General features: G+C 45.2%; 1 protein-coding gene across 5 annotated transcripts in view; it reads left to right on the forward strand.

The window, feature by feature from the left end:
• The window catches only part of CEP44 (centrosomal protein 44), a 214529-nt gene that overhangs the window by 119980 nt on the left and 80077 nt on the right, over positions 1 to 14472 (forward strand). For 3 of the 5 annotated variants that reach the window (XM_063920646.1, XM_063920645.1, XM_063920647.1), the window contains exons 4-5: positions 7300 to 7446; positions 12600 to 12701. In XM_063920646.1, coding sequence (XP_063776716.1) covers positions 7300 to 7446; positions 12600 to 12701 — 249 coding nt within the window. The remainder of the gene's footprint in view (positions 1 to 7299; positions 7447 to 12599; positions 12702 to 14472) is intronic. The other 2 variants (XM_063920649.1, XM_063920648.1) reach the window with 1 other exon arrangement.

Consider the following 14472-nt stretch of genomic DNA (forward strand, 5'->3'; position numbering starts at 1 on the left):
TGCTCAAACTACTGTATAATTCTCTCATTTGTGGTGTATTACAAGGGAAAAAACAAAAACTGAGCATCTTGGCTACAGTATGCTGTTATTTCAGACTGTCTGGAACACAACACAGTGACAGTCTACTGCTTCCAGAGGAAACTCCAACTTCTTGTAGAATAAATGTGAAAAATCCAAAAAGATTTCCTACTTCTCCGATTGGTCTGCCGCACAATTTAAGATTTCACACAAACCTATATTGTCCCTAGACCACTTGCAGTGGTCCAGGAAAATGTAAAAGCGCTGTCAGGAGAATCTTATCCCCAAACACACCTGAAGAGCAACGTGCATTCCTCTAATGTAGTGAACTGGAAAAAAAATATTATTTGTTGATTTTTAAATACAATTTTCATGGATCATTTAAAAATGAAAGCTCTCCAAATAAAACTTTGGGGATTAGTTAGCAACAGTATGAACAATTTATTTTATTTTTTAAATGTTTAAATATTGCCTTTTTGAGAATAAAAATTTTGTTTGAGTTTTTTTTTATTATTTATTTTGTTGAAACATACTGCTGTGTTATATATCATATAAAAGCCCATAAAAAAAGGTTTAAAACGACCTTGCCCAACTTTCTCCAGCTCAACTAGGCGAGCTGCAAGTGCAATTTTTTAAAAATACTTACAGCTTTAACCACCAAAAACCACTTTGAAATTGTGGGGTTTTTTTTATGCGTGAAATAGGTGAAGAACATGAATTTAACGTTATCCAAAATCATTTTACTTAAATATTTATTTATTTATTTTCATAAAAAAACAAAAAACAAAATAATAATTTCTCTCAACCATCAGTAGGAAGATCGGTAACATTGTGACATTACTTTTTACCCCCAAACCAGGTACACGGAGGGGTCTGGGGGTGACTTGGGGGGAGGGGGGGGGGGGGGGTTTACACTTCCCAGCTGCTGCTATTGACTGCAGCCGCTGGGTGTGGGGTCCTGCCGTGCTGGCCGATCAGCAGTGATCGGCAGCACGGCAACACTGATGGGAGGGTGCAGGGATGATAAAACACTGCCTGGTATGGTAGCATCTGATGCGACCATGCCAGGCAAGTGGTTAAAAGCATATAACTTCAAAACCGTTGAACATATCAGCCTAAGATTTGAGGGTTTTCTTTACACCCATGGCAGCATTCATAATAACAAATGTCATTACAGTCTGAAACCTGTGTTTATTTGGTGTGGAATACCCTGATACTGAATTGTATGCATGTAGATTTATTGTCGGCATTATTATTACCAGTTATTTATATAGTGCACACATATTCCACAGCGCTTTACAGATAATATTTGGCCATTCACATCAGTCCCTGCCCCAGAGGAGCTTAAAATCTATTTTCTCTAACGTCCTAGTGGATGCTGGGGACTCCGTAAGGACCATGGGGAATAGACGGGCTCCGCAGGAGACTGGGCACTCTAAAGAAAGATTTAGTACTACCTGGTGTGCACTGGCTCCTCCCTCTATGCCCCTCCTCCAGACCTCAGTTAGAATCTGTGCCCGGCCAGAGCTGGGTGCTTTTAGTGGGCTCTCCTGAGCTTGCTAAGAAGAAAGTATTTTAGTTTAGGTTTTTTTATTTTCAGAGAGCTTCTGCTGGCAACAGACTCTCTGCTACGTGGGACTGAGGGGAGAGAAGCAAACCTACTAACTGCGGCTAGGTTGCGCTTCTTAGGCTACTGGACACCATTAGCTCCAGAGGGATCGAACACAGGTACCTAACCTTGATCGTCCGTTCCCGGAGCCGCGCCGCCGTCCCCCTCGCAGAGCCATAAGTACAGAAGCAGCAGAAGCATGAAGACATCGAAATCGGCGGCAGAAGACTCCTGTCTTCACTTAAGGTAGCGCACAGCACTGCAGCTGTGCGCCATTGCTCCTGCAGCACACCCGCACACTCCGGTCACTGTAGGGTGCAGGGCGCAGGTGGGGGGGGGGCGCCCTGGGCAGCAATTAAGGTACCTTTTGGCAAAATAACACATATATCCAGTCAGGCACTGGATATATGTTCGAGCCCCCGCCATTTTTTACACATAGAAGCGGGACAGAAGCCCGCCGCTGAGGGGGCGGGGCCTTCTTCCTCAGCACACCAGCGCCATTTTCTCTTCACAGCTCCGCTGGAAAGACGCTCCCCAGGCTCTCCCATGCAGTATCCAGGTGCAAAAAGGGTAAAAAGAGAGGAGGGGGGGCACATAAATTTAGGCGCAAAACGATCACAAACAGCAGCTACTGGGTAATCACTAAGGTACAGTGTAATCCCTGGGTTATATAGCGCTGGGGTGTGTGCTGGCATACTCTCTCTCTGTCTCCCCAAAAGCCTTTGTGGGGTCCTGTCCTCAGTCAGAGCATTCCCTGTGTGTGTGCGGTGTGTCGGTACGTCAGTGTCGACATGTTTGATGAGGAAGGATATGTGGAGGCAGAACAAGTGCAGGTGAATGAGGTGTCGCCGCCGACGGTGCCGACACCTGATTGGATGGATATGTGGAAGGTGTTAAATGATAATGTAAGCTCCTTGTATAACAGGTTGGATAAAGCTGTAGCCTTGGGACAGTCAGGGTCTCAACCCATGCGTGATCCTACAATGCAGAGGCCGTCAGGGTCTCACAAGCGCCCACTATCCCAGATGGTTGACCCAGATGCCGACACGGAGTCTGACTTCAGTGTCGATGACGATGATGCAAAGTTGCAGCCTAAAATGACTAAAGCCATCCGCTACATGATTATAGCAATGAAGGATATATTGCACATATCAGAGGAAAACCCTGTCCCTGACAAGAGGGTTTATATGTATGGGGAGAAAAAGCAAGAAGTGACTTTTCCCCCTTCACATGAATTAAATGAATTATGTGTAAAAGCGTGGGATTCCCCTGATAGGAAAGTAGTAATTTCCAAGAGATTACTGATGGCGTATCCTTTCCCGCCAACGTACAGGTTACGCTGGGAATCCTCCCCGAGGGTAGACAAGGCGTTCACACGCTTATCTAAGAGGGTGGCCCTGCCGTCTCAGGATACGGCGCCCTAAAGGATCCTGCGGATAGAAAGCAGGAAGCTATCCTGAAGTCTGTTTATACACATTCTGGTACTCCACTGAGGCCAGCAATTGCTTCGGCCTGGATGTGTAGTGCTGTAGCAGCTTGGACTGATAATCTCTCGGAGGAGATAGATACCCTGGACAGGGACACTGTTCTACTGACCCTGGGACATATCAAGGACGCTGTCCTATATATGCGCGATGCCCAGAGGGACATTTGCCTGCTGGGCTCTAGAATAAACGCAATGTCCATTTCTGCCAGAAGGGTCTTATGGACTCGGCAATGGACAAGGGATGCCGACTCTAAAAAACACATGGAGGTTTTGCCTTATAAGGGTGAGGAATTATTTGGGGACGGTCTCTCGGACCTAGTTTCCACTGCTACGGCAGGGAATTCAAATTTCTTGCCATATGTTCCCTCACAGCCGAAGAAAGCACCGTATTACCAAATGCAGTCCTTTCGTTCGCAAAAGAGCAAGGAAGTCAGAGGGGCATCTTTTCTTGCCAGAGTGGTCCGGATCGCATCTTCAGATGCATCGGCTGATCACCCTTGCCCCCAGGGCCAGGGTGTCTCTTCTGTGGTGGCTGCAGAGGGCTCACCTCCTCGAGGGCCGCAGGTTCGGCATACAGGACTGGGTCCTGGTGACCACGGATGCAAGCCTCCGAGGTTGGGGGGCAGTCACTCAGGGAAGAAACTTCCAAGGGCTGTGGTCAAGTCAGGAGACTTGTCTGCACATAAATATCCTAGAACTAAGGGCCATATACAACGCCCTAAGCCAAGCGGAGCCTCTGCTTCGAGACCAACCAGTGCTGATTCAGTCAGACAACATCACTGCAGTGGCCCATGTCAATCGACAGGGCGGCACAAGAAGCAGGGTGGCGATGGCAGAAGCCACCAGGATTCTTCGTTGGGCGGAGAATCACGTGCAGGCACTGTCAGCAGTGTTCATTCCGGGGGTCGACAACTGGGAAGCAGACTTCCTCAGCAGACACGACCTCCACCCGGGAGAGTGGGGACTTCATCAAGAAGTCTTCACGCAGATTGCAAATCGATGGGAACTCCCACAGGTGGACATGATGGCGTCACGCCTCAACAAAAAGCTAAACAGGTATTGCGCCAGGTCAAGGGACCTTCAAGCCATAGCTGTGGACGCACTAGTAACACCATGGGTGTTCCAGTCGGTCTATGTATTTCCTCCTCTTCCTCTCATATAAGGTGCTGAGAATTGTAAGAAAAAGAGGAGTGAGAACAATATTCATTGCTCCGGATTGGCCAAGAAGGACTTGGTACCCGGAACTGCACGAAATGCTCACAGAGGACCCATGGCCTCTGCCTCTCAGACAGGACCTGTTACAACAAGGGCCCTGTCTGTTCCAAGACTTACCGCGGCTGCGTTTGACGGCATGGCGGTTGAACGCCGGATCCTAGCGGAAAAGGGCATTCCGGATGAAGTTATTCCTACGCTGATAAAGGCTAGGAAAGATGTGACAGCAAAACATTATCACCGTATATGGCGAAAATATGTTGCTTGGTGTGAGGCCAGGAAGGCCCCTACAGAGGAATTCCAGCTGGGTCGATTCCTGCACTTCCTACAGTCAAGAGTGACTATGGGCCTAAAATTAGGGTCCATAAAGGTCCAGATTTCGGCCCTATCCATTTTCTTTCAAAAGGAACTGGCTTCACTGCCTGAGGTTCAGACGTTTGTTAAGGGAGTGCTGCATATTCAGCCCCCTTTTGTGCCACCAGTAACACCTTGGGATCTTAACGTGGTCTTGGGGTTCCTGAAATCCCACTGGTTTGAGCCACTTAAGACCGTGGAGCTAAAGTATCTCACATGGAAAGTGGTCATGCTGTTGGCCTTAGCGTCGGCTAGGCGTGTGTCACAATTGGCGGCTTTGTCATGTAAAAGCCCCTATCTGGTTTTTCATATGGACAGGGCAGAATTGCGGACTCGTCCGCAATTTCTACCAAAGGTTGTGTCTTTGTTTCATTTGAACCAACCTATTGTGGTGCCTGCGGCTACTCGTGACTTGGAAGATTCTAAGTTGCTGGACGTAGTCCGGGCTTTGAAGATTTATGTTAACAGAACGGCTGAAGTCAGCTGGGTGCTCCTGCTTCAAAGCAAACTATTGCGCGCTGGATCTGTAACACGATTCAGCATGCTCATTCTGCGGCAGGATTGCCGCATCCAAAATCAGTGAAAGCCCACTCCACAAGGAAGGTGGGCTCTTCTTGGGCGGCTGCCCGAGGGGTCTCGGCATTACAGCTTTGCCGAGCTGCTACTTGGTCGGGTTCAAACACTTTTGCAAAATTCTACAAGTTTGATACCCTGGCTGAGGTAGGACCTTGTGTTTGCCCATTCGGTGCTGCAGAGTCATCCGCACTCTCCCGCCCGTTTGGAGGCTTTGGTATAATCCCCATGGTCCTTACGGGGTCCCCAGCATCCACTAGGACGTTAGAGAAAATAAGATTTTACTCACCGGTAAATCTTTTTCTCGTAGTCCGTAGTGGATGCTGGGCGCCCGTCCCCAGTGCGGACTTTCTGCAATACGTGTGTATAGTTATTGCTTAATAAAGGGTTATGTTATATTGGCATCCTTTGGTTGATGCTATGTTGTTTGTTCATACTGTTAACTGTGTAAGGTTATCACAAGTTATACGGTGTGATTGGTGTGGCTGATGAGAGTCTTACCCTGGATTCCAAAATCCTTTCCTTGTAATATCAGCTCTTCCGGGCACAGTTTCCTTAACTGAGGTCTGGAGGAGGGGCATAGAGGGAGGAGCCAGTGCACACCAGGTAGTACTAAATCTTTCTTTAGAGTGCCCAGTCTCCTGCGGAGCCCGTCTATTCCCCATTGTTCTTACGGAGTCCCCAGCATCCACTACAGACTACGAGAAAAAGATTTACCGGTGAGTAAAATCTTATTTTCCCTACCACATGTACACAGAAGCATTCACGCTAGGGTTAATTTTGTTGGGATCCATTTAACCTACCAGTATATTTTTGGATTGTGGGAGGAAACCGGAGTACCCGGAGGAAACCCACGAGAGAACAGGGAGAATATAAAAACTCCACACAGTTAGGGCCATGGTGGGAATCGAACCCATGACCCTAGTGCTGTGAGGCAGTAATGCTAACCATTACACCATTAGCAGATAAGTTTCAATTACCTTCTGTTGCCACTTTAAATCCATTGGTGAGCTTGGTAAACCATGGGTTAGTAAATCTATCTCCTAAGTCTTTTTTATATTTTCATGTATGTGAGAGCTGTAATATCAATTGCTGTACTGCAAGGCATTCCTGAGGATCAGTGCTGAAATTCTTGTTAATACAGGTTGAGTATCCCTTATCCAAAATGCTTGGGACCAGAGGTATTTTGGATATGGGATTTTTCCGTAATTTGGAATAATTGCATACCATAATGAGATATCATGGTGATAGGACCCAGGTCTAAGCACAGAATACATTTATGTTACATATACACCTTATACACACAGCCTGAAGGTAATTTTAGCCAATATTTTTTATATCTTTGTGCATTAAACAAAGTGTGTCTACATTCACACAATTCATTTATGTTTCATATACACCTTATACACACAGCCTGAAGGTCATTTAATACAATATTTTTAATGACTTTGTGTATTAAACAAAGTTTGTGTACATTAAGCCATCAAAAAACAAAGGTTTCAGTATCTCACTCTCGCTCAAAAAAGTCCGTATTTTGGAATATTCCGTATTTCGGAATATTTGGATATGGGATACTCAACCTGTATTAACAAATACATGTCTAGGAGTTTTTATGTTTTTTCATCATGATATCCTGATATCTCAAAGTGATCTACTGAAGACATTTTGATTGACTGTTAGTCATGTAGGGAGACAGTTGTCCTTATGCACAATTGGGTCATCGGGACGTAATTCACATGAACTATTGAATCTGAAGGAAAACTGCATTGTGCATGTTCATTGACAAATTCGTATTTTTGTAATTAGGTTAAAAATGGGTTCCATACATTTTTTTTTTCTATCCTCCAGTTTTAATAATTAGCCCAGACCCCTACATGCTCCCTACCCCATCCAATATGTTTTACATGATTTTGCTTGCCAAGTGATAAGAGATTCAGCGTTATTCTGTACATATGCTTGCTCTGTTTTCTTGATTGTCTTTTATTTTCCTTCCTGAATTCTATATAAAGACGTATTGAAATGTCTATTTGAAACTTTGATTCTGCAGGTTCTCAGAGATGTATTCCATTACAAACCTGTATTAACAAAGCAGCAATTTCTTCAGTGTGCATTTTCTGAGAGGAAGATACAGACCGTTTGTGACATTATCGATTGTGTCGTGAAAAAACACAAGGAAATTGCAAGTCAGAACAAGGTACAAAATGTAATATTAGGTTTTATACATTTAATGTTTAAAGGTTTTACATGCAGTGCTTTTAAAAAAAAAAAAAAATCAGAAAAAAATCAAAACACAAACCTAAAAGCAATTCTGCCAAAAACAAAAGACTATTTCATATGTATACTTGAAGAGATGATCTCCTCACATAAGAGTAATTTCACTATAGAAAGAAAAATACAACAGAATTGTGTTTCTGCAGCAGGGTACATTGGTTTCCACAGGGAAACATCGGGGTGTAGCGTGGATCTTGATCCAGAGGCACCAACAGGCTAAAGCTTTAGGTGTCCCAGGATGCATAGGTGACCTCCTCTATAACCCTGCTTCCAGGCACTGAGAGCTCAGTTTCGAGTTGGTGCCTGCAGCAGCATGTCACTTAACAGGAGGTCTGCACTGGGCAGCCCTGAAAAGCTTTTCTGAAGTCTTCTTCTCTGGCTGGGCTGTCAGCGCTGTATGTCAGTGTGACATTCAGCGCTGCGGCTCCATCACCTCCCAAGCGGCATTGCATACTTCCGCGGCTTAGTACCTGGGTATTTGCGTCGGAGACGTCCCTGCTTCGGCACAGAGTCGCAGACTGCTCTCCTGGTTCGCGTGGCTGCTATGGGGAGGAGGTAAGAGTGTCCCCAAGGTGCGACCCGCCATTAAATCGCGTTCCATCCGCAACCTAGGGAGACGGGTCGTGGCGCTGGTGTGGACACTCACTGGGCAGGGACCCCACTAGACCACCAGGGCATTGGAGCACAGGTTGGGTGTACTAACGCCTCATTTATTAAGGCTCACTAGTACCTGGGGTGGAAGTCCAGCATAGGGGTGGCAGCGCTTGACCTGTAGCCCCGGCCCGGGGCGCCATCTTCTCACAGATTTCCCGCCCTGGAGCTGCCTCAGTCTCCCTCACTCCCTGATTGAGACGTTGTGCACCATCTTCACAGCATAGCTGCAGCAGGTCTCTGGGATTGCAGGGCAAGGTCTCCCTTGTAAAGCCGCCTGTATACAGCGCTGAGACTTTACAAACTCTAAAGTATCCTACATGTCTTTGAGATAGCGTTAGTTGAGAGAGTGTACCTTTACAGAATATATTGTACAAGTATTCTGATATATCCTACAGTCACGGACCACGCTGTGATATAGATATATATATATATATATATATATATATACATACACACATACACAAAAAAAAGAGTAAACACAGTTGTTTGACAATACATGGCCTCACCCATCCACTAACCATGAGTGAAAGAAAAGTTTGTGAGTTATCATTCATATCCTCTGACAAATGGCCAGAAAATCACAAATTCTGCTAGGGTATGTACACTTATGAGCACAACTGTATGTATGTATGTATGTATATATATATATATATATATATATATATATTATATATCTCCATACACATGGCAACAAACGAGGCGGCACTCAAAGACTTCAGCATCAAAAGTGTAATGGTGCAAAAATCAGCATCGTTTCGGGGACCAACTCCCCTTCTTCAGGATAAAACACAGTGGTCAACAGAAGTGTTTATAAAGACTAAGAATCACTAACCCCCCGAACATGCAGACCCTCACACCAGTGTTCCCAGCTGGCCACGCCGCTTGCACTTCCGCCCTGCTTCCCCGGTCGCATCAGCGATTCCGGAAGTGACGTCGCGGGAGTGAGCCGCGTGACCATGGCAACGCTGCTGCTGTAGAAAACACAAAGCAAGCAACTGCTCGTGAAACAAATCACATACATGATAAGATGACCCACACGGTCAATGGTACAATGTGACATTACAATAAAATGCTAGTGCTGCTAGAATAAAACATTAAAACATAGTGATGTGCATGCAATCCTACACAGTATTAAAACTTATATGAAATAGATAAGCTAAATACATTAGGCTGACGTGCCCCCAGTTAACCCGTCATCACTTTCTGGGGCAGATGTATTAACCTGGAGAAGGCATAAGGAAGTGATAAACCAGTGATATGTGCAAGGTGATAAAGGCACCAGCCAATCAAATCCTAACTGTTAATTTACATAATGGAGCTGATTGACTGGTGGCTTTATCACCTTGCACATATCACTGGTTTATTACTTCCTTATGCCTGCTCCAGGTTAATACATCTGCCCCTCTGTTAGCTGTTACTTTTATATCTATGGGAGAGACACTAATAAAACTATGATAGTTCCAAGTAAATCATAAGCAGTTAATCAGCCCTCAATAATCATTAGGCCCCCCTGGCTTTAGGGTGTTTAATCTGTGAATCCACATGGATTCCAGCTGTAAGCGTTAATTACCCCTGTTACCACCACGTATCGATTCTGGGACATGATCGATGATTCGATGTTTAAATGTGGCCATGGCCACACCTAGGGGTACTCTTGGACACACACATTCAAAGACTGTTCCTGTCTCCAGACAAAGTCCTGAAGCTTCTGGACAGGATAAGATGCTTCATTCTTCGCCCCAGAGTGTCGATACACTCGGCGATGATAGTACTTGCCTGATGGTGTTGGCCTTCGACATGGTAGAGTACTCTCAATTTAATTCTTGCCCTCTACAACGGTTGATCCTTTCCAAGTGGGACGGCTTACCTCATCGGATCAGATTTCAAATGGTCTCTTTGACTCCGGAGGATCGTCTGTCACTGATCTGGTGGCTCCAGGACCAGCGATTGAGCAAGGGCCGCCCCTTCTGGATATCCGACTGGGTCCTACTGACAAAGGACGCCAGTCTGAGGGGATGAGGCGCGGTGTTAGAGCAACACTTTTTTCAGGGTCATTGGGACCAAGGAGGAATCACTTCTGATAAATATTTTAGAGCTGAGGGCAGTGTTCAATGCCCTCTCTTGTCCTGCCTCTGATATGGAACAGGCCTGTTCAGGTACGGTCAGACGGTGGCATACATAAATCATCAAGGCAGCACTCGAAGCCGCATGGCAATAATAGAAGTGTAAAAAATTCTTTGTTAGGCGGAACGCCATCTGCCAGCCATATTGGCAGTGTTCATTCTGTGCGTCCTAAACTGGGATGCGGACTTCCTCAGTCACCAGGACATGCACACCAGAGAGTGGAGTCTTCACCCAGAATTCTTTCAACTCCTAGTGGACAGCTGGGATCTAACGGACGTAGACCTCATGGCGTCTCAACACAGTTATAAGGTTCCGGTCTTTGAATCTCAGACCAGGGATCCTTGGGCAGCATTTGTGGACGCACTAGCAGTTCCATGGAACTTTCGACTGCCCTACGTATTCCCTCCGGTGTCACTCCTGGCCAGGGTCCTACGAAAGTAAAAAAAAAAAAGGAAGAATGCTACTTCTAGCTCCAGCGTGGCCCAGATGGCATTGGTTCTCAGACCTGCAGGGTCTGTCTATAGGGAGTCCCCTTCTACTTCCTCAGCGACCAGACCTCCTCGTACAGGGCCCTTGTCTCTAACCAGACCTGGCCAGACTGGCTTTGATGGTGTGGCTCTTGAAGCATGACTCCTGAAGGCCAAAGGATTTTCCGAGGCGGTTATTCAAACTATCCTGAAGGCCCGCAAACCGGCCTCTGCCTGGATTTATTACAGTGTTTGGAATTCTTACTTCACTTGGTGTGCTGATAAGAATTACGATGCCTATAGATTCAGAACTTCCAGGATTCTGGCTTTTCTGCAAAGAGTTCTGGACTTAGGTCTTCGTCTGGCCTCCCTCAAGGTTCACATATCCACCTTGTCTGTATGGTTTCAGAGAAAAATTGCGTCTATACCTGACGTTCAACTTTCACTCAGGGTGTCCTACGGATTCAGCCTCCCTGTGTTCCTCCTGTGGATCCATGGGATCTGTCTGTTGTTCTGAATGCCCTGCAAGAGTCTCCATTTGAACCTCTTGAATCGGTGGACCTTAACTGGCTCACGGCCTAGATCCTGTTCTTGCTGGCTATTGCCTCTGCAAGAGGGGTGTCGGACTTAGGCGTTGTGTTCTGTCAGCCACCCTTTCTGATATTTCACAGTGACCAGGCGGTTCTACGAACTCTACCAGTTATTTGTGGTCCCGGCCTTTATCTCTTCGGACTTGTCTCCCAATGAACGTTCTTTGGATGTGATTAGGGCGTATCTATGTGGAGAGTACTGCCTCTATCATGAGGTCAGATATCCTTTTTGTCCAGTTCGGTTCCCACAAATGTGGCTGGCCTACAAACAAGCAAACCTTGGCCAGATAGATTAGAATGGTGATTGCACAAGCTTATGCACAATCTGGACTCCCAGATCCTACTGCTACTGAAGCCCATTCTACTCGGTCTGTTGGACCTACTTGGGCGGCTCGTCGTGGCGCGTCTGCAGAACAGTTGTGCAAGGCGGCTATGTGATCCTAAGTGTACACGTTTCTTAGGTTCTATGCCTTTGATACCTTTGCCTCCCAGGATGCTTCCTTTGGACAACGGATTCTCATATCCGTTAAGGCGCGTGCCCTCCCTTGTGGAACTGCTTTAGGACATCCCCGATGTTTCCCTGTGGAAACCAGTGTACCCTGCTGCAGAAAGTAAGAGTTATGGTAGACTTACCATTGTTAACTCCCTTTCTGCGAAGTACATTGGGTTCCACAGGGCACCCACTCTGACGCACCAAGCTTCTTTGGGTTGTATGGCATTAGCCGCTGATACCTTCTCCTGTCGTGAGAATGTGGTTCTAGGTGACTGATAATGCTGATTTACATACAGGACTAAAAGCAACACTTTAAAAAGACCTCTTATACACTTTAAATGAAGCCGCTGCGGCCGCTAGACCTAATACACAACCTACGTACTTATTACACCATTAGCGTACAGAGTCCCGTACCGTGTACGGACTTTGCGTACAAATGCCGCACTGACTGTACAAAGTACACACAGCACGTACACACCCAAAGTTACACAGTAAACCCTTAACAGTTATGCATGCGATAGTAATACACTTTAAACCTTAGCAGGGAAAGAATACACAACACCAGATTGTATTTAAACGGCTGGGTTCCGACACCACAGCCTATTATTACTGAAAGGGGGTTACAATCACAAAGCAATACAATAGAATAATGGCTACAGTCAATGTTACATACTTTTGGTTTATAACAAACGAAGGTGATGGTTCGTTTGTTATTGTTTTGACCATCACCTTGGTTACCTACCCCCAGAGCGCCGGCCAGATCGACCGGAGCCGCGTCATTTCCGGTGGGCGGAGTGACGTCAGGACCGGAAACCGGGCAGCGCGGCGGGATGGACCTCACTGCACACAGGTATTTAAGTTTGTTCTGTCACACTGTTCTGTATCCTGACGAAGGGGCTGCGACCCCGAAACGTTGCTATTTGAATAAAAGCACTTACTTTCTTCACTGCCATTGAGAAGTCTCCCAGTGCCGCCCTTATTCGCTGTGTGTGTGTGTGTGTATGTATGTATATGTGTGTGTGTGTATATATATATATATATATATATATATATATATATATATATACACACACACACACACACACACACACACACACACACACACACACACACACACCTGCTATTACAATTTGTTAAGAATTTTTTATATATATATATATATATATATATATACACACACACATCTCCAAGAGTTTAGACTATGAATGTTAATATCTTTAGATTTCTAAATGTCTGGTTTGTGTTTTGGTTAGCTATTGTTAATTGAGTTTCTCGCAGCTTTGGTTCCTGGGTATTGTCTCTTTGTTTGCTTTTGTCTTCAGGTGAGACAATGACAATCCAGTACTTATTGTTTCAATAGAAACTCGGCTACCCTAGTAAACAAAGGGGTTTGCCTTCTTCATAGAATTTCAAAGCTTAGTGTAAATAAGGCCATTGTATTTTAGTCTCTGGGAGTTTTAATTTATGTGTGACCGATCTTCATGCTATTTAGAAGAAAAAGCAGACAGTGTGGGATTTATACAGTATATATTAGATTTATGATATGTCTTTGTGGCTTTTCCATGAGAGTACAATTTCCACTGTAATTACTCATACCACGCTCTTATGCGCAGGACCGCGGGAGCGACCATACGAAATTTGCAAACGTGCAATCACAGCCGAACACGTACGCACACGGAGGCCATCTATGTGGTGTTTGTACGCAATGTATGTGTTGTAATATTTTCTGACTTCGACATGACTGTCTGCCTTCTCTTTTGCCTGCTCCTACATTGGACTGGTTAACGAAACTGAGCTCTCAGTGCCAGGAGGCATGGTTATAGAGGAGGCCCCCTATGCCTTGATAGAGTCAGTTATCTACCTTTTAACATTAGCTATATACTAATACCGTGTAGCCGTAATGGCCGCTAAACCACGTGCACGTGATACGCACTCCGTACGCTATTTGTGTATGAAGACCTCGCACGTGGTACGCAAATTACGTACACACGCTGCGCTGGGTGTATGGAATACACACAGCGAGCGCACACACAGACAGTACTTTTATAAACTTTAAACAGAATATGCTTACACAGTATACCTTTAGTATTGTAACACTGTAATGATATACCACTGGTTAACCTGGTTATTTAAGCAAGCTGTTTGAGTGATTGAGATATACAGAAACCCTTTGTAATAGCTATAAAAACACAGACACCCTGCTGAGGTTCCAACACCTTTTACTTACGAGATTTAGCTATGTAAAAAGGAAAAAAATACAGTTAACAGTTTATACACTACAGCTCTAACATGAAACACCTAAACAGGATAACTGGACATAAATATACAATAGCGTCTTAATCCTAAACAATAACAGAGAGAGAGAGAGTATGGCACATACAGACAGAGATTAAGTTGGTCACAGAGAAAACTTACACACTGGGGAATGATTGAGCGACCGATCTCTTCCTAACCAACACCGGAATGTTTCTAATAAAATACTCTTCGGTTAGGTACCAGACACCACTGTTCAACCTTTGTCAGGCCCTTCGTATCATGCAAAGAGGAATTCCTTTGTTCATGAACCAGTTACACTAAACATACTTACAGATATTATTAAAGGGACCATAACCTATAAAATA

The sequence above is a fragment of the Pseudophryne corroboree genome, chromosome 1 (genome assembly GCF_028390025.1).
Source record: "Pseudophryne corroboree isolate aPseCor3 chromosome 1, aPseCor3.hap2, whole genome shotgun sequence".
NCBI lineage: Eukaryota > Metazoa > Chordata > Amphibia > Anura > Myobatrachidae > Pseudophryne > Pseudophryne corroboree.